Here is a 22,743-nt window from a genome sequence, read left to right as displayed (position 1 = left end):
AGCTGACTCCTTGTATGCAAAAATACCCAGAACCATGTCAACACATCCATCAGTACTCACTCACACAAGCAGAGATGCTGAAGTGATGAGGAACTGAAGCATCAGAAGGAAATGGAAGACTTTCAATTTCACTGTTACCGTTCTCATATTTAATATATGCTGCTGGGACAAAACAAAGGATAAGGCGACAGACACCAATTAAAACCAAGTATTATATTTTCCAGTTATACGGATGACCCGGAGGCGATTGAAAATTGCTTCCCTTTTGAGGCGGTTTGGATAACGGATTTGTCACTGCAGCTCGTTGGGACGACTTCGTTTCAGTTTGTAAGGTTCTGTACTAGTTTGGCCGTTTGAACAAAGTCCTCTGCTCTTTCAGGTATCGCCTGCATCGCCCTCTCGTTCGTGGACGCCCGCGGTCGTCCCCTTCAGGTTGCGCCTCAGGACGGTGCTGCACTGCAGAGGTCAGAGAACTGCACTATCCCCCTTTATCCAGACCATTTCGATGAGCTGACCACCGTGGGTAAAGCCGACTCCGTTGACATCATCTCAGGTATAGGTATACTCCAGAGAAGTTAAACCTTGTTATTAATCTTTTGCTCAATCTGGGAAAAAGTCCTGTTCTGAAATGTGACTATTGGGGAGCTACAGGTCCTGTTCGCTACCCCGTTTATCCGGTAACGTGTCATCATGCGTGGACTTCAGAACGACTTGAGCGAGACTCTTTTCAGAATGCTGTCTCTTACTCAGGACTGCATGTTTTCTTTAACTCTGGGAATTTGGCACATTAACCGTTATCTAAAACCACATTCCTCCCCTCGTTTTCCCAGGTAGCTCAGCAACACGGTGTCGGGTGGTATCTGAGGTGGGCTCACCAAGTCGGGTTTCTTAGTGAAGCACAGGGCAGCGGATCTTCTGAATCTGTTTGATCTGTTGAGAGTCAGCAGTTCATTCTGTAGTAATTCTGTCGCAGTTCAACCAGCACAGTGCTCCCACGCAGAACTGTTGGTGACAACAGGGACAAGAATTAAAATGTCAATTATTCACAAGTATCTAAAGGATAACATGACATTTTGATGTGATGACATTTTGGACAGACGTGGATGTAAACTGCAACAGGACGGTGTGGTGTCGTAACATGTGATCACAGGCCTTTGTATTTCCAGCAGGGTTTAATAAGCACCGTGGTTATCACCAAAGTCACCAGACTCCGTTGGAAAAACCTGGTTCAGAGCTTTTTCTTCAAATTTGGCGCAAATGTCCACTTAAACTTAACAGTGAACTGATGAGAAATTTGTGGTCAAAGGTCAATGTGACCTTACATGCTAGTTATGACCATAAAAAAAAAAAAAGGTCAACCATGAATATGAATATGAATAAGAACCTCATGCAACCCGACTACAAAACATTCAAAGTACCTTTTTGAGACCAGGTGGCGTCGTAAAATGTCCAGGTTTAAGCTGCACATTCACATCCTCAGGCTTAGAGTCTCCGACTTGGCAAAACAAATCAACATAACAGTTTTCCAACGTTGAGTGGGGCTAGCCAGGACTAGTGAACTGAATGTGATGGCTGTAATCAGTGCACTCCCCCCTTAAAAATTACAGTTTGATTATCTTACACATTTACGGCGAGTCACGGGAGTCAATTTATTGTATAAACTGCACTAATTTAAAAATGGATTAATTGCAGTCATAAACGTCAAGCTACGTTATGATAACAGTCCGGCTATTAAATTTAAAGTCTGAATATTAATTGCCTCCTTAAATTGAACGAGTAAATCTTCCTGGTAAATGAAACGGCTCTGTGATATGAAGATATTTCTGTTCCTGGAGGCCAAATTTGTCACTGACACAGGGCCATAAATCAGATTTAAAGGATGGTTTTTTGAGCTTTTTAATATGATTGTGTTTCTTAAGCCGTGCTCTGTTGTTGGTGTTGCAACAGGAGAGAAGTGTCAAATTAGACTCCAGCTGTTTTGAGCATAAACAATAAAGCCACACTTAAAAGGTTGGTTTGATGAATTAAAACATCACACTCCTAGTACATTCCCCCATCTGTGCTATTAAATGCTTTGATGAAAGGTGTTGCTGAAAGAAGAAAGGAAGTAGCAGAAGACTGAAAGCAGGAGCACAATGGTTGGTGCCAGATCTCATGAAGGATGTTCACTCATAATATCTTGTTTCTCAGTCCGTACAATTGAAGGGGACGAGTCGTGTTTGTGAGAGTGACACACAACCCCCCCCCCCAATTATAGCATGTAGAAATAGACAAATAGACACATTTCACCACAGACTGAATGCCAAGGTGGAGAGCCTCAGGGCTGCTGAACCACTATTGAGACCTCATTTCCTATGAACTTTGCTGCTTTCATATCGCTGCCGGTCCCCCTTTATTATGAGCTGAGTCAACAGGATTGTGTCTGCTTGTCTTCCAACAGAGCCACAGCTGTATGTGCGGTTTGACATCTGGGAGCAGGGCAACGTCAGCCCCTTGCAGCTGAGCGACAAACTGCGGGGGGCGCTGCGCCACGCTCTCTGCGACGTCGTCATGGAGCTGAGATTCTTGCCAAACCCTCTCTGCGTGGGGGCGCTCTGCCCGGCAAGCAAAGCTCAGAGAGAAGAGGCCAAAGGTGAGGTCATCTTGCTCTACCTGCTCGTCAAGTGCAGCCAAACTGCAGAGCATGGACACCAGAACTCTCCAATGTAACGTGACTCGGTACGCTACCACACATTTACATCAGTCTGTCCCCGAAGCGCTGCTGGACAAAGATATGTGAAGTTAAACTATAAAGTATGTGAGGGTCTTGTAAAACACTTTTCTGGGCAGCCTCGGGAATGAATGGATTACAATATTTATTTATACCAGGGCGAGACACAGAGCTCCAGTATTCTGCTACTTTTCTGTACAGTCTAGTAAAGAAAGGAAGAAAAGTCTTTAAAAATAGTTTCTGAAATGAAACAAACCCACAACTTTACTCATCAATGCGACCCGAGCCTGACCTGAAACCCTTCAACTTTGTGGGGACCAGGTTTAGTAGTTCAAACTGACTCAAACGACAAAGAGAAACCTTTTCTTCAACGTTTGTAAACTTATCAACACATCAGTGTTGATAAAGCCCCTAGCTTTACAAACTCGCTATAACTAACCATTGTCTTTAGCTGCTTGATTACGTGTTCTGCATTTTAAATTGTGTCTTCAGGACGGGCGACTCCTCTGGCCGAGGGGAAAGAAGGGAAGGACAGCCCCAGGCAGCGCAGTGGCTCGCGGGTTTTTAAGACCAGCCCCGCTCCCATCACCTTAACCCAGGCTGTAGGGAGCCCCCCCATTACAGGGACCACCACGCCCGAGTCCACTACACCCACCAGCAAGAGCACCCGCCGCAGCTTCTGGGACATACTGGTCAGTTCCTCCAAAGGTTGAAGGCTTTCATCTGTGTTTAGCCTGGCTACATTACCATTACCACAATGTATAACTGGGTTAATATTATATAGTTAAACTATGAGTTATTTGCCTTTGCTTACTGTCGTAATTAACTTAAACAACCTGCTTCATCATAGTATTATCACCGCCACGAGGATCATGTCATCAGTTTTCTGCGTGCATCTGTGAGTGAGTGTGCAGCTCTTTGCCTGTCCAAGGCTAATTTCCCATTCTGCCATACTCTCAAACAGGGCTCCATTTGTGCGCAAAGTGTAAGTAAATTTTAAATTTTTTTGCGTTTGCGCGAACAACTCCGACAGCGCATTTTTTTTTTTTTATTTTTTTTTTTTTTTGTTTTTATTAAATATTTTTTTCAGCCACTATAGTGTACCTCTAGCCAATAGCCTGAATGACTGGTTTGCTAAATGACATTAACCGACATTAAGAAGAGAAGAAGAAAAAACGAGCTGGCCTGCTGCCTGTGTGAGTGGGGGGGGGGGGGGGGGCTGAAAAGGCGCACCGCGCGCGCAAGGGCGGAGAGAGTGAGAGGATCGGAGACCAGAGGCAGCGTTCCTCGTCCCCGTTCCCGAATCACGTCGTCAGACCAGGTCACTCTCACATCACATGTCTGCCCGACCCCTATAGACTGATGTTATCGGGATCAGGAGCGCGCGAGGTTTGTTTCGATAAAGTTAAGGAAAGGGGGACAACATAACATTTTTAAGAAGTAAGTTAGAAAGAACGGAAAGAACCATTCAACCGTTTTTCAAAATAATACATCGATTTTTCAACATAAATAAAAAAGTAAACAATGAACTGATTTTTTATCTTTATAGATCGTTTTTGAGATTTAGCCTAAAGTCCTAAAGAAATTAAAAAAATTATAATTTATTTAATGTTTGTATAAGTTTATATATATATTTCCTCCATAGTCCTCCAATGCAATAATGCTACACAATCAATCAAATGACATCAATCACCATGATGATCGGATCGAGGTATGATCCGGATCATACTGATTGAGTGTGATGTGATCGATCGCACCAAAACCCTGTCGGGTGCAGCTCTAGAAACCAATAATTTTTTGATTGGCAACATCATGACAACATGCACATGCTCAATATGTTTTTTTAAAATATGTAAACTCAATAAAGTAACTTCTGAAGAGTTTCTCTGTCTTGAATTTTGCAGTTGCAGAAGGCAGGCAGGGCACAATTGTAAGATTATATTGTCAAAGTATTTATCAGTAATACAGTAAACTAAAACTTTGCAAGTCGATTTATAGCCTAAATTTTAAATTTTTCTGTAAAATTTTATTTTTTTTTAGTTACTGTTGCTCCTCTAAAAAAAGTTAGTCTGGAGCCCTGCTCTCAAAACACCTTTTAGAGTTTTATACTAAAGTTTAGAGTATTGTTATAAGTCAGTGAAGGTCTTTAAATAGGCCACTGGAATCATCTGCCTATACCCTATGACTGCATATGAGCCAGTGCAGCGCTGTAGGTCCTCAGACGGAGCCTTGTTTATTGTGATGGGTCTCCGCGCCTTAAAGGTTTTCCTTTTGGTTCCTCGCAGAGTAAGCCAGATTCCTCGGAGCTTGGGAGCCCGAAGACAACCGACGACATAGTGCAGGAAAAGGGAGAGGAGGGCCGAGTAGCAAGACGGAGACACAAGACGGAGACCGTGAAGCAGCAATGGAGCCAGGAGAAAGCCATGGCTGTGGAGCTGGAGCAGGCCCAGAGGTGGGGTTAATGTCACTGCATTGAAAGTTAAAAGTGCAAAGATTTGACTAGAAAAAGTCAAAAGCCATGGACAAATTATTGTTGTTTTGTATTATTGAAAGATAAAAGAGATCTTTCCTACTTTGACCTCCAAGTCTCCAAGAGTGGGCGGGGCAGTGTACCGGTACATGTTTAATTGACACACTACATCTCTCAGACTGCAGACAGACACATGTAGAGATTAGCTGGTGAACATAGTGGAGCATTTAGCAGCTAAAGAGACAGGTGTGGTGGAGACCAAAAACAGAGCAAGAGGGGTGGGGGGGGAACATTCTTCTCAAAAGGAAGAGCAGGAGATGTCCTTCATACAGCAGATCTGAAAGCTGTAGCAGAACACATGGGTCAGCAGTGAGCAGCATCCTAAAATTGATTTGTGAAAGCCCAAAATACCAGCGCCTGTCATTGCGAGCGACCAATCAGCTTTCTAAGCCATGTGGAGTTCCACACCTGTAAAAACCGCCCTGATGCAGTATCTGTGGTTGTGGCTGTGTAGGAGGCAGGTGTCTCAGCTGGAGGAGGGAGGCGCGGGCACTCTGCACCCCGTCTACCAGCTCACCTGCCAGCCGTGGATCACTTTCATGGCTAAACTTGGTAAGTGCTATTTGAGTCTCGTATTTTCTGCCACACTGGGAACCACATCATCTGACGATGAGAGGTTGTGTATTCAGCGAGCTAAAGTGTCTCTCTCTCTTTTTCTCTCTCTCCGTTTCTCTGATAACAGGCTGCCCCTCCATTCAGCAGTGCACGGCGGAAATGGCTTCGCACTTCCTGCTGCCGTCCATCCTGGCGGAGATCGTCAATTTGGTCAGTTCTCTGGCCAGCGACACGACAGTGAAGGCCTTCAAAAAGACAACGTGAGTCGTTAGCGCTGCTATGTGGAAGAAAGCAAAGCGAATAACTTTGATTTTTGCAATTAACACTTGAAATGATGAAGGCACTTACAAATGACAAGATTGACAAAATTAACCAAAAGACCGACAATGAGTAAGATCTTGGGGAGATTATAATCAGAATAAATATGAAACTAAATGGAAATCATATCCTCTAATCTAAAAATGTATGTGGTTTTAATGGAAATCAAACACTATATCAAAGCTTGATTACAATATATTTAGTCAATGCTCATCTATAGTCGAAGCCATTAAGTGTATCTTTGGATTGATGGGAAAGACAACATGAATGGAAATACTAATGACTATCGCAGTCCATAATGAATTCATAAACATACAATCAAACAAATGCTTCCATATTTAAACCCTTGACTAGAAATAAAACGAGTAAAACATAAAGCAAAATGAGATCATACGCTGTCCTAGAGCTGTGCTTCACGGTACACTTCCATCAGCTATCGGGGCTTTCTTGTCAAATGGCATGACGTCTGCTTTGCCTCCAACTTTTTCTGAATTATTTATTATGATTTTATTATTGTGGTGCCTAGTTGCATAGACTGCCTTCAGGAAATATTTGTGTTTGTCTTCCCTTAAATAAGCTGAGCGAATTGTCATGGGAAGTCACGTCTGTAGAAGATTTAAGTTCCTTTCTGTATTTAGTATTTTATACGACAAGAAAAGGGGAGACTTATGGTCGTACTTTACCTTCACGGGTGACTCATCTCAAATAAACACAAGCTGGTAGTTTTTATTTCTGTTCCCACAGACTGGATAATAACTTGAGATTTTTACTGTGACATTTTTCTTTTGGCACAAACTCATTGAACAAGACAACAGGAGGTCAGCGTGACTTCATTCCCCTGCCAGAAAGACAAACGCTAAAGAAAGGTGGATCGCATCACGATTTGTTGACGGCGGGGCTGAGACGCCCGCTTGTTGTCGGTAGTTCCTCCACCTTGTTGTTGGTGCCAACATCCACGAGCGCTCGCCCGGTGGGAGGCCAGAGAGGGATCGGGTTCCTATTGTTGCACTAGTGACTCCTACTGGTGGTCTGTGTACAGTCCTCCACAGTGCATTGCAGAAGAGAAAAGAACATTTCACATCAGGAGACAAAGGGGATACTGAGTGTCGTCACCTGACGCCTCTTCATTCATACACATTCTCACACACATTTGTCACAGAGATTTTAATCATCCGTCTGTCCATGTTTCTTTTAGCTGCCCTGCATCTGGAGACATATTTGTCCCATTACCTCTCGCCCACAACCTCAGCCAGCCTCCAGACGCCACGAGGAGCTTCATTCTCATTGGCCGCAACTTCCATCAGTGGCACTGCAGCACAGAGCAAGGTAAGGGAATTCATGAAACTTCACAGACAAAACGAAACCAAGCAAATAAAACACGCAGGTCCTGGAGAAAGAAATGCTAATTTGAGCTGTAACCACAGCAGTCGTTCTCTTAACACAAAAAGAGTTGGGCGATGCGATAGTGGCAGAAGATTTAATTCCGGCTGTGGATTCAAACATTTAAATATAGAGATGCCTCTGAAAGATTGTGGCTGACCTGTAAGCTCATCACAAACTCTTTTTCTTCTAACTATTTGTTAGTGGAGGCAGTCCAGACTTTCTCTTTTTCTCTCTTTACTTGGTTGGCACAAGTCTTATACTTGGGTGACATGAAGCTCTCACACACACACACACACACAAAAGTCGCGAGACCAGACGAGGGACACACGAATAGCACGGATTCCCTGGAGTTTCTGGAGGCATGTTTGTGACTGCTCCCTGCTCCAAACCAAAATCTTATTCTGGGTTTGGATCGAAGCTGTTAGACTCCAATAACACAACTGGTCATCTTACCTCACAGAAGAGACGAGTTTCTAATCCACTCGGTTAGTTCGTTTGTTTGTGTTATTGTGCGACTCTTGTTTTAAACGGTCAGTCGGGATTCCCCAAAGTCAGACGTTAACACAAAGAGATTGACCAATCGAGGCAACTCATCTGTTCTGTGAGATAAAATAACTGTTGCAAAGATGGATATCGTGGCTTCAGACTTCAAATTAAAAGTAATTACTCTAATAAGAGAACAGAAACAATCTATCTCCAATACCGTGCAGTCGTTGAGGCGACAGCAGTTGGAATTGATAAAGAAGACAGAATGAGGAGCTGGTTCTGATGAATGTTGATAAAGGCCTATACCAGTGTGTGACCTCTAGCAGCAGCATGTTGCTGACACCTGTTCTAACCTCACCTGTAGCGTAGAGGAGTGTTCTGTGTCCAAGCTTTCCACATGCTCTCCTCGCTGCTGCTCCTCGTTGTCTCCACGTCCAGAAGCTGTCTGACACCACTGTGTTATTTCTACAAGTGTCTGCGTCCAATGCTTTGTGTTGATCTGTGTGTTTCACTGTCCATGCCGCCTTGCTGTTTGTGCCATCTCTGTTTGCCCACAGAAGACAGTTCAGAGGAGGAAAGTACCCCAGGGCTAAATAGGTTCACACGTAAGTTTGCCGCTCTGCTTGACACATTGGCGCTGATGGGATGTTTGACATTGCCGTGCTTTAGATTGAAATGTGGCGTTTAATATCTAGTTTGTGGATTGTCTTTGTTGAATATATGTATTCGTTAACAAACAACAGAGCTTGAAAGGGTACAAAAGGGCAAGTAGCGAAAGTAACTCAAAGGCACTTTAATTGCTTTGCATCTTTAAATAAAAGATAGACTGTGAATCAAGGCACAGTCAAGTGAATAAACGGAGGGAGATTGTGGAGAGGTTTATGTGGGTTGACTTAACCCAATTAAAGGCCGGAGCGCTTTCCAGATATATATTTAAATTACATGACATTTTATTTTGTATAGCCCCAAATCACATATTTGCCTCAAAGGGCTTTACAATCTGCACACTTAATTTTCTTCAACTTAATATGTCCTGCTCTGCTATTTTATTTTATTGTATTGTATATATTATCTATCCATCTATCCATCTATCCATCTACCTATCTCTCAATACTTACATACACACATACAACATCCCTGTCTCAGGACCTCACATTGGTTCAGGAAAAAAAAACAAAAAAAACATTCAACAGGGATAAAGGGAAGAAACCTTCAGGAGAGCAACAGAGGAGGATCCCTCTCCCCGGATGGACAGAAGCAGTAGATGTCATCTGTAGAGAATGAACAGCGTTACAGAGTTATAACACATTCAATGAGTTTGACAGAAATGATTCATATACTGAAGACGTAAACAGAATAATTCCAGCTACTAATAATAACAGCAGAAAGAAATGTAAAATAATTATGAGAGTAAAAGTAGCAATGGTTTCAGAAATAATAATAGACTTATGCCAATTAATTTTAAAATTTGAAAAATTTCTTTTGGCTCTTAGTGGACATCCAAATTTGGACAAAAAAACAACAAATGTGACAGTCTGTAAGCTGTGTGTTCAATACATTTAATCACTACACATCTTATGGTGATGTGTATAAATGTGTACTATTTGTTCTGTACCGTAATGTTTTATCTAACAGTTTGAGTCTTGAGATTTCAACTATATTTAAAAAAATGTAAAATGCACGAGTCAGAGACAAGCTGGGTCAGGCAGGCAGAAGTAAACGTCTGGCAGTGAATGAGTGCAAAGGGGCTGGTGTGGATACTGCGGGGGGGGCGGCTGCATCTGGATCTGAGACGACAGGAGAGTCCGACTGTGGCAGGAAACAAACAGCAGACAGGAATGCAGGCTTTGAAGAGTTGAGAGTTGAATCTGACCCTTCTCTGGGTGACATTACCTCATCGTTTCCTTCCTACAGAGATATATTGTGCCCTACATATTTACAGACACTGGAACCTTAACCCTTGTGTTGCCTTAGGGTCATTTTGACCCGAATCAATATTACACCCTCCCCCCGCTTTAGGATTAATTTGACCCCATTCAATGTTTAATGTCGGTGTTCTTTCGGTAGTCAACAAACAAACATAAAGTGCCTCACACTTAAACTTGGAAAACAATATTAATTCTAATAATTTTCTGGAGGTTTTAATTGCTGGCGTCAAATTGAACCCAAAGGGTAAAATATGTTAGTAAATATAAAGGTAACAGGAGGGTGAAACATTGAATCGGGTCAAAATGACCCAAAGGCGGGGGGAGGGTGTAATATTGATTCGGGTCAAAATGACCCTAAGGCAACACAAGGGTTAAGAATCAACATTGACCATGTTCAGCTCAATGTTTTCTCCTTCAAATGGCTGTTTGTTCCAATACGTAAAACTTTCTGACTCAATTGTCAGCCATACCTAAGAGATTCTGGGTATTAAAGTGCATTTGTGCTGAGCAGTAAAAGTGCAAATGAAAACAAATTACATGTCCAAAAGAAGTTACGGTACAGTGCCATTTAAGAATAGATGAAAATCGCCAGGGAGTCTGTGTTCAAGGACTTGCCCATATGTTGTGCTCTGATTCCCACTGCTTTAACTGTCTCCCTCCCTCTCCCTCTCCCCAGCTCATAAGGGCTTCCAGCGCTTCGAGGCTCTGGAGCAGAGCGACTTGTTCAGTCCGAGCCAGGCCGTGGAGGGACTTGCGCCCCGCCAGAGGTTCCTCTTTATCAGCATCCTGGACAAAAAGGTGACTCGCACATGTGAATGTCTCAGGCCAAGAGAACAAGACAGAGTTGTTATAGGGTATGCTTTAGGGTAGGGCTACAAGGGGATTGACAGGTCTCATTGACAGAGCCGTATACGCAGGGGTGCACATAACTTTTTCAGTGAGTTACTCAGGTGAGTACCGGAAGATGGTGTTTGGTACTCACTCCATATGTAGCGTCAGCTTTTGTGATGTCCACCTACGTGGGAGGGGGGGGGGGTGCGAGTGAGAGTGAGAGTGTGCTCACTTGTGTGCGCGAGACGGAGAGCCAAGAAGTGTTAGCGCGACACGTAGAGACAGAGTGACATGCTGCTGTGTGGAGACGATCAATATCAGATCGGTCAAGTACGCAAAGGCGCGAAGTAACACAAGTGGCATTACGCATTGTTGATTATTTTCGCGCATGCGTACCAGTTATGTGCACCCCTGCGTATACGTCACTCCTCCTCAGTCCAATAATAGTTACTTCTGTTCCTCGTCACTGCAAAAAAATCAAATCGGCGACGGCCAAATCGCCAAACTTAAGGCTTCGAATCAGCAGTCCACAAACCAATGGGAGACGCCACCATGACTAAGTCCACTCATGTACAGTCTATGGTTACACATTCACAAGCTAGATGCAGTTGCAATGTCAGGGAGATACATGTGTGTGATGCCTACACTGCTCTGCTGTTTATGTGACAGAACTCATGTAAGCATCTTTGCTGGAATCCTTTCGTAACCATCATCGCTTTAGGTGACGCTGTACAGCTACAACTGGTCCGTGGACCTGGGCGCCTCTCTGAACCGTGAGCTGGTCCGCCTCGTCAAGTGGCAGAATGCGAGGGCTCACGTCGTCCACTGCCTGCTCAACCAGAAGATGGGGCTCTTCCATCACCACTGCTTCTCTGACGCGCCCATCCACGAAATGGACTCCAAGCAGGTAAAAGACACATATATATATATATATATATATATATATATGTATATAGTAGAATAATTTGAATAAACCAGGATTAGAGGTTTTAAGTTCCAGTTATTGGCAGCCATTCACCTCTTTTACCATCAACAGAACAATATAATGAGATAGACCTTAGCAGGACTTTAAGGATGAAATGTCCTCTATCTAATCAAAATTGGCTACCTCGCAGACTTCTACAAACTGCTGACACTCTTCAGATGTGTCACTAAAAAAGCAGCTGCAACGCCTCCTGTTTCAAACTGCAAGTCAGCACGCCTGAATACGGTGGGGGCTGCGAGCTGCTGAGGAGGGTCTGCTGCTAGTTAGGGTGGAATCAGCCCGCCAGGACGGCATCTGGATTCACACTGTTGCAGAAGGTAGCGGGTCCTGGGGCACATTTCACACAGCTGTTATATCCCGGGGAGGAATCCCCGTGACAAGTGGTGATGTCACTACCTGTTCACTTGCAGTCTGTTTGGTTTGACTTGTGCCTCTCAGGGCATTCAGCATATTTCTGCACACATAATTATTATGGAAGAATAGCCGCTGACAAAGCTCTGCCCATGGGGAAGTAAACAATTTCTTCGATACAATTTCAGAATAAAAGTTATATGAATTGTCTGGATTGTGTCCACATGCTGTCAAAACCTCACTCGGATCAGAACTCGATGCATGACAGGCCCCCCCGGCATGTGGTCTAGCTGATTGTATCTCAATGGGCGAAAGCTCTGGGAGCGTTCAGACTTCTTCTTTTTTTTTCAACGAGTCTTTTGTCATCCCATCATGTCAGGACTCATTAACTGTTAAGTGTAAATATGTCCGAAGACAATTTTATTTTGGTACCTTTCACTTGCTCTGATACTTGACATTTCTCCGACATTTCTGATGACAAGCCAGCATGTCGGTGAACTACAGTGACCATAATGCCTTGCTTATAGCACCACAACTTCAGTAAATCATTGGAGTTTAAGATTAATAACTACGTCTACAGCACTTCCCAATAGAAAGCCAACCACCAACCATCTCAAAAACTACAGCTCCCATGAAGTTGTACCAGCACTGCAGCACTTATACTTTTCATAGCAGCCATTTTGATATTTGATTGCAGGGTAATACAGGTGTCATTGATCAAACTGAAACGTATTGCTTTTATATATATATATGCCTGCAACATTATAAAAAGTAAGGCATGTTTGTAACATCTACCCATATTATAATGCAAAATAACAAGTTACATGCTGCTGGGAAAAGGGACTATTATCATACCTGCAAACTTGTCACCTTTCGGTGAAATTCACCGTTTTGAAATCAAAATAGGTCATCCAAGTGAATCGTGTAGATCCGAAGAGTTTTTGTTTTGGGGTGGGGGGGGGGGGGTCAACTGGTCGGCCGGCGTTTATGAGATTGGAGTGAGACACAGAGAAAATGTGATGTGGTGATCTTCGCAATAAAACATCTTTGATGGGACGTGTCGAGTCTCGGCCAATCAGCGTTCAGATGTCAACAGCGTTTGGGGGTTTAGGTTAGCTTGAATGTCACCCCGCTACATCTACTGCTGTCACGCTGCACGGTGTAGCGATACTAACAAAGTACCCGTACGTTAAACACGATATGATTTAGCATATTTTTTGTATCAATACTTCATTGAAAGAGCGATCAGAGCACACGCGCTGCTCCGTGTCACGCTGTCTGCACGCAATGTGCTGCGCAGCGCTCACAGCGAGTGGCGTCAAGTGGCGGAGCTTTTGAGACTTAAAGTCTTCAGCTTTAAAAAAAGAAGAAGAAAAAGATGATTCCAGAAGTGAAATGTTTCAGTTCTTTGTCTCCAAGGCAGACAGTCTGTAAAGTTCTGTAACTCTACAGCTGCTCATCCTGATGAACTCTGTATCATCTGGTCAGATACTGACTACAGGCCTCATAGTGTATAATCAATGCTATGATGGAACCATGTAGTTTCATTAATATCTGGCTGTAATACTAATAATACTGCCATTTGTTAAGTGTTGAAAAAGTTGGTAAAAAGTGAACCATACAGATGTTTTATTTCTTACTATTATAGATAAATATACCAGTATCAAATGTATGGCATCATATTGTTTTTATGGTATTGTATCGAATTCTGTTATCATGATATTTATGGCAGGTATCGTATAGAAGTTATAATGTTAATGACAACCAGGTAGAGGCAGAACAGACTCAAGGAACAGAGTCATGGATCAGCAGAGCTCACGAGTCCTTGTTGTTCAGGCCAAAGAAAGGGAAGTTGGTTTATGAATGACTTTAACCATATGATATATCATGACAATGCATATTTTTTATTACTATCATTATATCATTAATAATATTTCTACTTTATACATTTTGTTGTAAAACTACCAAAGTTCAGCTAAAAATATTATTAGATTAATCAATTAGTTGCTTAAGAGAAGAAGAAAAAAAATTGTTGATAATAATTTCACTTTAAATATTTAAAAAAACATTTTATGGTTCCAGCTTCTTAAATTTGAAGATGTGCTACTTTTCCATTTTTCCTAATTTGAATGATTTTTAAATATTGTTATACTTGTGTTCGCCAGTAGGGGGCAGTAGCGGGTTTTGCCATGACTGGTGCTGTAATTATTGTCTTAAACAAACAAGTTAGACCAGCGTAACACAGACAGTGACGCAGCTGTTGATGCGAGTCTCTTGGTGTTTACAGGTGAGAAACGTACATAAGCACCATATATATATATTAATGTTATGTTCGCTCGCTTTTATATTTTGACAGTTATTAACTGTGTAGAAGTTAAAGTGAAGACAGTTAATTAAGGCTAGCGCCGTTTAGCTAGCGTTTTACCACCATTGTACAATGTCTGCTGGCCTGATAATTACATTGTTCCATGAAAGATTAGATAGTTACATGTTGTGTCCCGTGACAGATATAAACAGTAGTATGCACACATAAGTACATATATACATACACAACATGAACATGCATATACAGTTTAAACAGGTTTCCTGGTGGAAGTCACTTCTTGTCAGTGCCTTCGATCTCCGTGACCTTGTCCGTCACCATGGAAACATTGTCACATGACATGTAAGGACTCTGGTTCTGTGCTGTGACGTCGCTACTCGCTAGTGACGTCACGGAGCACCGAACCAGAGTGTATATAGAAGTGATTTCCAGCAGGAATTCAGTCTGTGAATCTCACAGAAACCCCTCCACCCCTTCTCCATTCAGCCACTTCCCGGGGTGTGGGCCTCTGATGGGATATCACAGACAGGGTGGGTGGGCAGGTTTATTATATATTATTGGTGTGGCAGCGGGGTGTGTTTAAGCTCGGCTGCAGAGTGGGTGGAGCGGGGGTGTGGTTCAGGGAACTGTGTCTGATTTCCATCAGCTGGTCTGATGACAATCAGACCAGCTGATGGCAATCTGTGTTTGTGTATCTGCGAGGCTTTGTCTCCATAAAGGAGCTGGACAGGAGGAAGATGGGAGAGTGCTGAGCAGAGACACGGTCTGCTGTCTGGAACAATAAAATATATTACGAATAACCATCCGACTACTCATTCCATGGTGCTTGAAGGGGGAACCTACTAGTGACAGTGTGACACGTGTCTCGCCGTCACTAGTAGTGTGTTATGCAGTTAAAAACCGAAAGTAAATAATAATTAAAAAAACATGATTGTATTTTTCTTTAAACTTACTTTAATATAATATTTTTGGGAGAAGCACATTTTTAAGTGAAAATAGAATCAATTCCAGATGAAGCCAGTGTTCCAGGTGACATTCAGTATCTATACTAGACTCCCTCCCACGCCCTGAACCCTTGCTGCATGTTTTCTGTTCTGAGCATCTAAGCATAACCGCTGGATCCTCCTGTAATACATATGGAGCCTCAGATCAATGTGCCACTGATGGACAATATCTCCCAGCCTTTGCCACTAAGCATTTTATTCTCCTGGACTCTATACCCTCTCCGTATTTCCTGTTGATCGCGTCCAGAAAATACAACCCCTGTCACATCGACGGCCTTGTTTTTCCTAAATGAAACGCTTAACTACCTCAATGCAATTTAGCCCCCGTCAGTTTTCATTGATCTTGTTGCATTATTTACGATCGGCTCTGGCGCAGAGAGGTCTGAGCACGGGAGTTTTCACAGTCTGTTTTTTTTCCTGGTACATCCAGTGGAAAAACTTGTTTGCTAAGCATGTTTAACTTCCTCCACCTGCTCTCCTCTCCGCTTTTTGCATCAGGAGTCAGCTCTGTCATATTCAGCCTCACTGTTCTCACTGGTGAGTAAGAGGACGGTGGTGCAGAGATCCTGACGCAGTGTAAAAGACCACAGGAGCACTGGAGATTTTGCAATAAAGGCAGTTTCCCTCAACTCCGGAGAGACATTTAGAATCTGACGGCGGGCCTGAGATGGACTGAGAATGCAGTGACTAAAAGGAGCAGGCTGGGGAAATGTGGGTAGAGAAAGCATATGAGCAACAGTCTTCCCTTCCTCAACAACTGCTTTACAACAAAAAAAAAATTGTTTCACTATTAACTTCCATGCCCAGTGCAACGCCACCGGGCTGCAGGTGTTCCTGCAGGAAGTAATAGGCTGCTCCCTAGACCCAGGTCATTTAAAATCATCTAGAATATCTTTTATGTCACTTTTATCGCACGTGTATCGGAAGTTGTTCTGTTCTGCCTGCATTGTATATGGAGATCCATTTCTGCACATATTTTCTATGCCTCCGCTCCGGCGACAGCAGTGGAGGCTTTCTGTTTTCAGTTTGTCCGTCCGGCCATCTGGAGGGAAGTTCTTCAGATTTGCTGGTCAAACGTCACTGTGACTTCATAAAGCCCATAATTCAAGTTCATATGCTTATCCTGACAAGGTCACTCCAATGTCCGATAGGGTACACTGATGACATTTTGGACAGACGTGTTGTAGCCTGTAACCTGACCAGTGTGACTTTTTCAGCAGTGATGGGAAAACTTCACTTTGTCTTATTAAAGGGTACCTGTAGTGAAAACGAATATGTAGCCAGATCAAAAGATAATGTGTTTCTAAAGGTTATTCATGCACTGACGGTCCAGTATTCAATAACAATACGTAGTTTAGGCTGTTCAAAGTCCTCAACTCCGACATGCGACATTGCACTGGAGCTTGAATATGTCGCGGGTGGTGTGACGTCAAATCGTTGAGAGATCGACAGCCAGCCACAGCGGATGTGTTCAGATACCAATATAAACAACGTCGAGCGCTCGCAAACAAATGCTGAGAGATTGATAATATGGACGATGAAAGATTGTCTGATTCAGCAACTGGATACTTGTTTGAACCTTTAAAAGCAGACTATCCCCATTTAGTGAATTGTGACAGCGATGATAGCGATGATTCAGATGAAGTTGATGCGAAGGACCGCCGGTCCAGATGCTTCACCGTGCGGACCGTGCACGCAAGTCGGCGGACGTTTGGTGCAGTTGTGGGAAATGTGTGCCACAAAAAACAGACAGAGTGCATTTGTTGTAAAGAGCACGAACTTATGTCCGATGATATAGTGTCATTAGACCTCATCTGCTTCACACAAAAGCGTGAGCTTGATAGCTACATCGCGCATAAGCCAGCGCTGGAGATGTCTTTCATTGATGCAATGTTCGGCCGACATGTTCCGGGGTGCTAGTGACTTTTTCTTTGCTCCGTCCGTCCCGATGCGCGCAAACCGGTGTCGGGAGCTCCGCGGCGCGCGAGACGGCGGGCAGAGGACTGTTAACGCAACACGTAGAGACAGAAATGACATGCTGCTGCTGTAATGTGGCGCTATAGAGAAAGTGACAGGGGGGCGGGCCAATTTTTTTTAATGTCATGCGATCTACCAATACTACGCCGCGATCGACTGGCAGGTCGCCGCGATCGACGTATTGAGCACCCCTGATATAGATTGTGTAATTCTTGAGGCTACCGATCTATCCCAAGAAGCAACGCGTGTAGAAGTGGCTCCGGATTGGCTGAATTCCTTTCAACGACTCAACGTCATAGTGACCTTTGACATGAGTAAATAACTGGCAATATGTCTGCGCACTGAAGCGTTCACGGACTCGGAATGTTGACAAAGAAATGTAAATCCTCGGGCTATGCGTGACTTGTTGACAATAGCGGCGGGGTAAATATGATTTATTTGATGCGCCGAATGGATGTAGCACGTTGTTGTTTTGCACTACAGGTACCCTTTAATGTAATAATTAGATTAATAATAATAACCTCATTAGGAAAGCAAGGTTTGAGCCCCAAGGTGTTGCAAGAGAGCTGCAATAATTCTGCTTCCAGCCTCATACTGCATGTGGGGAAGTGTTAGGATGGACAGAGTAGGAGGATAGGAGCGGGCTGGACGGTTAATACGGCCAGCAGCATATTTTGGCCCCGGGGCCCCCCCCGTCAATCTGGCCGTAGCGACCACATCACAAAGCATGCAATAAATTGAGTTTGAATTAAGAAAGGTTAGAGATTACAGAAAAAAGTCACGTTCCGTGTTGTTGTGTGGAGCGGGCTGCAGCAACGAAGAAGACACCAAATGCCCTTTTAGCCTCTCCCCCATGGCCAATTACAAAACAAGCTCAAAGAATGGAAATAATCTAACTTTTTCTCCCATTTCCCTCCGATGGCCCCGCTCTTCATCGTTGCGTCACTAATGAGTGCGGACAGAAGGCAGAGTCAGAGCGGCAGAACATTTGCCTGAACAGAGCTTCATCTGTCATGGTCTTGATGAGAAGCAGAGGGAGCACCAGCGCACACTTAGAGCCGTCCAGCCCATGAGGCACGGCGGTGCCAGCTCTGCCACACGGGCATCTGGGCCATGAGCCGCTCCGCTGAGCAAACTCGCCCCAAAAGTTCCTTTTTCAACAGCAACCAGGGCACACGAACAATGCTCTGGACATGTATGTAGCCACTGATGATTACAGCCAGTGCAGGGAATGTATTCTCGATGCTGCCAGTGACTCAACGTTGGATGGCAGATGAATGGAATGAGCTTACTAGTTTTCCAACCAATCAAAGCGCCGTGGTGTACACGACATCTCAGCATTCACTTAGAGAGAGGAACACAGGTCCCTCCCGGTAGGCCAAAGAGTTCCTGTGTGTCTGCACTGTCAGTCGTAGTGTTCAGGTCCCCACAGACTAACAAGTTTCCTAAAGTTTTCAAATGTTTCCTTTCTACCTCCTAGAGAAGGAGGTAGAATTTATTAGCAAAATATTGGATTCTATTTCCACGATCATTTCTATCGAATGGGTCAGTTCCGATCTCCACAAAACCAGGCCTCCTGAGTTCCCTACCTGGGCTTTAATTGATGGGTTAATACAACTAATGTAGCCGCGAGGACAACCAGTGGAGCTCTTTCCTCTGTGCCATGTCTCTTGAGTCTTTGGTCTCTCTAATGAAATCAGGATTTCTGCTTTTCAAGCCATGACCTCGGTTTATCCTGAACATCTTTAGTTGAAAGAAGTCGTTCATTAAAAGAATTTAACTTGAATATTCCTAAAACTGGTTGGATGATGCTTTCACTCTCACATGAAGCATTATCATTTAAAAGAAGCAATCCTCTCAGTTTCCGATGCTTCTTTTCTGTCTTTCATTGTCCAACCATCCAACTGTTGACCTCGTCTTTCTTTCTCTCTTCCAGGACCCCAACCCGTTCCTGAGCCCCTCCATGGAGCCTGATGCGTTGCTGCGTAGCGCGGTGCCTCCTCCGCCCAGTAAGGAGCCGGGCAGGCTGGGCAGCTCTGGCCGAAGTCTCGCTCCTCTCCACTTCCCCTCCGAGCTGCTGCCCTTTGACGAGGCTCTGAGGGACGTCTGCACCATCCGGCCCTTGACGGAGGGCGACGTGGTGGCCCGACACGGCGGCCAGCTCTTGGAGATCAAAGTTGCTGAGCGGAGAGGTTAGTTATGCTACGACGCCAACAACTACTACCACTAATAATAATAGTATTCTTGTCCAATGAGCTAATGAAACCGCACACTGGACAGAGAGGGCAATGCTTTTGTCTTTGTGCTGACAGAACTGGAGAAACAGATGAAGATAGAGAACCTGTTTGTAACGTGGCAGCAGAGGTCAGCACAGTCCAACATGCCCATCTCAGTAAGTAGCCCAAGTCATAGTTCTGAGACGAGATGAAATATGTGTAACTGAATGCTAAATTACAAATCAGTAGCTTCCGCACGGCTCCCAGCATGGCAGCTGACGGTGGTAACGGCGCTCATGGTTTGAGTCATTTCCACGGATCCTGTTTACCGGTGGGGGGGACCGGAGGGGGGGTGTGACCCTCCAAGATGACACTGTATCACTTGTCACTGTTGTTATGAACGCAGTGCAGAACCTGTGTGAACAAAGCAAGGAGATGCTCGGATTAAAACACACTCATGAAAACATTACTTCCCAAAGTCTTGAATAATAATATCATAGTTTGCTACTATATGAATGCTCTGAATACTGTATAAAGATGCTCTGAATACAGCATTGTATTAGTTGAAGGGTATGTTTACTCTGCAGGGGAAAGTGGCCATCTGCTATTCATTCCCCTCGTGTACAGTGGATGCTTCTTTTTAATCCGCAGATCAGATCAAGTCACATTCATATCTGACATCTTTCTGGTTTTGAACAAAGTCTCATTTGAGGTTGTTTCACTTCAATGTATCCCTTTCCCGAGGAAAGGCGAACACAGCACTTCTGGGAGTATTACTTGTTGTAATGTTTCCGCATTGTGAGAACCAAAGCAGGTTTAGGAGCTCAGCGTTTCCAAGTTTGAATACACACAAAGAAGCAGCTGATAAAAGAGACTGAAGAACGGCTGCAATAGCAACACAGCTCAGCTCACACTGGTTCTTTTGTTTACAATAGTTGTCAAGTTACGGCTCCAATTTAGCGCACTTCACCACTTGATAGGGATTGGTTCATCTACCCGGATTTAAACTGGGTTTCACTCTGAATGACCACAACTTTTCCTTTTTTCTTTCTCCTTTTATTTTGGAGTTCAGAGATTTCAGTCATTTCCGTTCGTTCCATATAACAACGAAAGAGGTGAAAAACCTTTACAGAAAAAACAGAAAACCCCACATTTCAAATATGCCAGCAGAAAACACGCTTTTCCATTTGCACCCGTGCATTCTGCATGAGCACACAACCTGCATTCACCCCCTACAGATCCCCAGCTGTGCTTCCACTAACATATAAAACGTAAACAATATAACAAACACCAGACAATCAACCTTAGAAAACTCAACCCTTCAACCCCAACGACATTTGTCCACAAACAATTCACCCCTGCACATGTGAGCGCGTTACGGAGCCCGATGACGTCGCTGACGCTCCCGCACTGGCAGTGAAAGTGAAAGTCAAACAGTCGCTCAGCGTTCAGAGTTCGCCTCCCTTACCGGCTGCCTCTCCGGACTTGTAGATGCCCGTTCTCATTCCGCAGATCGTCCGCTACGTACTCTCCTATTTCCTCGCGGCGTTTGTTTACCACCCCCTTAAATGCGCCCCGTGGTTATTTCCGGTCTATAAGCCCCCGCCCCATTTCCCAATTGCCTGTTTTATTTTACAATTATCTCTATTCCTATTAACATGTTTTAATTTCTATTTATAAATTCCGGATAGAAAATCTAACCACGTTTGACTTGACAACAGTCATGACACTTATCTCACTATCAAGACACCAGATTATGTGTAATAGTTACCACATAATCCCAAGGCATTGTGGGTGTTGTTAACCCCCCCCCCCCCCCCCCCAGCCACTCTGTCCCAGCCTGCATTCAGAGCACTTTAAAAAAAGGTCAAATGTATTTAATGCTTTAACTCTGATATGAGCCTCTTTACTCTTAGATATTGGACCCAATTGTGGATGCAATTTTAAAAAAAAGCATAATGTGAACAGTCCTACAACAAATTGGATCTGACCAGTGAATCCAGATAGAGTATTAAATTCCTGTTTGGTAAAAGTATCTTAATATGAAATAAAGCTAATTGGACTCGTCAAGACCTGGGGGAGTGGCGCCTCTCACCACTTGATGGCTTTTTACGGATTCACAGTTCCGGTTCATTCCTCGAGGGAAATCATTTAGTATCGCCTCGTTTCCAAGTGGGCAGTATCGGGGTTAATTAGAAAGGTTTCCGTCTTCTACGGTGACACCTCATGAGTAGGGTTGGGTACCGAAACCCGGTGCCAATGTGGTACCGGTTCCAATACAACCGGTATTACCCGGACCGAAACGCAACGCACATTTCGGTGCTTCTTTCCGGTGCCTGAGCAGATTGAAATTGAAAAAAACTATTGTTGTGAACTTCTCTGGTGACTCCGCCCTGTCAGCAGGTTACGAGCCTCTCATATTTAAGTTTGACAGCGGAGGCTGCGCCGTGTGTGACTACGTGAACCCGTGTCCAGCACACCAGCGTCAGGCTGGGCGCGATGGGGAGACCGTCACCGGTCCCCTGAACACGTGGAGACCGATGATGACGAGCAGCCTGAACTCAGATTAGTACCGTAACGTTGATTGCAAGTCTTGCATTCATAAAAGTAGGCCAAGAAATAATAAATTAGCCATTATAACCATGCTTAAGATAGCTCGTAGCTAGCGTTAGCTACGAGCGTGACAGTCTGCTAGCAGATGTGTTGATGTCCAGCGGTCCCGGCTGTATACCCGGTGTTACCGGGAATATAATGACGGAGGAATAAAGACCGTGGGGCGTCACTTTGTTTCAGTGGACCTCTCGCTCTCATCTTCAGTACCTCTGATTGGTTGTTCTCTTTGCCCATCAAAACAGTGACAGGTTAACCCTATAAAGTCTGCACATGACAATACATATCACATCATATCATGGAGAACATATATTGTGTATGTTAACAGTCTGATATCCGTTGTTTGTCAGTGCTCCATGATAACGGCTTCTACAGGGAATATGGCCAAAGAGGTTTTTAACGTCCTCATTGTGCGTTTAAAAAGAAAGAAGTATCGGTTCAGGCACCGTTTAGGCACCGGTATCGTTTTAAAAGTACCGGTTTAGCACCGGTATCGGAAAAAACCCAAACGATACCCATCCCTACTCATGAGAGGT

At 44.0% G+C, this 22,743-nt stretch overlaps 1 protein-coding gene across 6 annotated transcripts in view; it reads left to right on the top strand.

The window, feature by feature from the left end:
• Positions 1-22,743, top strand: part of szt2 (SZT2 subunit of KICSTOR complex) — a 95,240-nt gene that overhangs the window by 48,208 nt on the left and 24,289 nt on the right. For 4 of the 6 annotated variants that reach the window (XM_056414259.1, XM_056414261.1, XM_056414257.1 and 1 more), the window contains 12 exons: positions 380-553; positions 2,441-2,632; positions 3,203-3,402; positions 4,996-5,162; positions 5,695-5,792; positions 5,923-6,055; positions 7,309-7,439; positions 8,540-8,587; positions 10,587-10,708; positions 11,463-11,648; positions 19,318-19,573; positions 19,694-19,773. In XM_056414259.1, coding sequence (XP_056270234.1) covers positions 380-553; positions 2,441-2,632; positions 3,203-3,402; positions 4,996-5,162; positions 5,695-5,792; positions 5,923-6,055; positions 7,309-7,439; positions 8,540-8,587; positions 10,587-10,708; positions 11,463-11,648; positions 19,318-19,573; positions 19,694-19,773 — 1,787 coding nt within the window. The remainder of the gene's footprint in view (positions 1-379; positions 554-2,440; positions 2,633-3,202; positions 3,403-4,995; positions 5,163-5,694; positions 5,793-5,922; positions 6,056-7,308; positions 7,440-8,539; positions 8,588-10,586; positions 10,709-11,462; positions 11,649-19,317; positions 19,574-19,693; positions 19,774-22,743) is intronic. The other 2 variants (XM_056414258.1, XM_056414260.1) reach the window with 2 other exon arrangements.

The sequence above is a fragment of the Pseudoliparis swirei genome, chromosome 5 (assembly GCF_029220125.1).
Source record: "Pseudoliparis swirei isolate HS2019 ecotype Mariana Trench chromosome 5, NWPU_hadal_v1, whole genome shotgun sequence".
Taxonomy (NCBI): domain Eukaryota; kingdom Metazoa; phylum Chordata; class Actinopteri; order Perciformes; family Liparidae; genus Pseudoliparis; species Pseudoliparis swirei.
The sequence above is the reverse complement of the archived record's forward strand: the minus strand, read 5'-3'. Positions and strand labels throughout refer to the sequence as shown.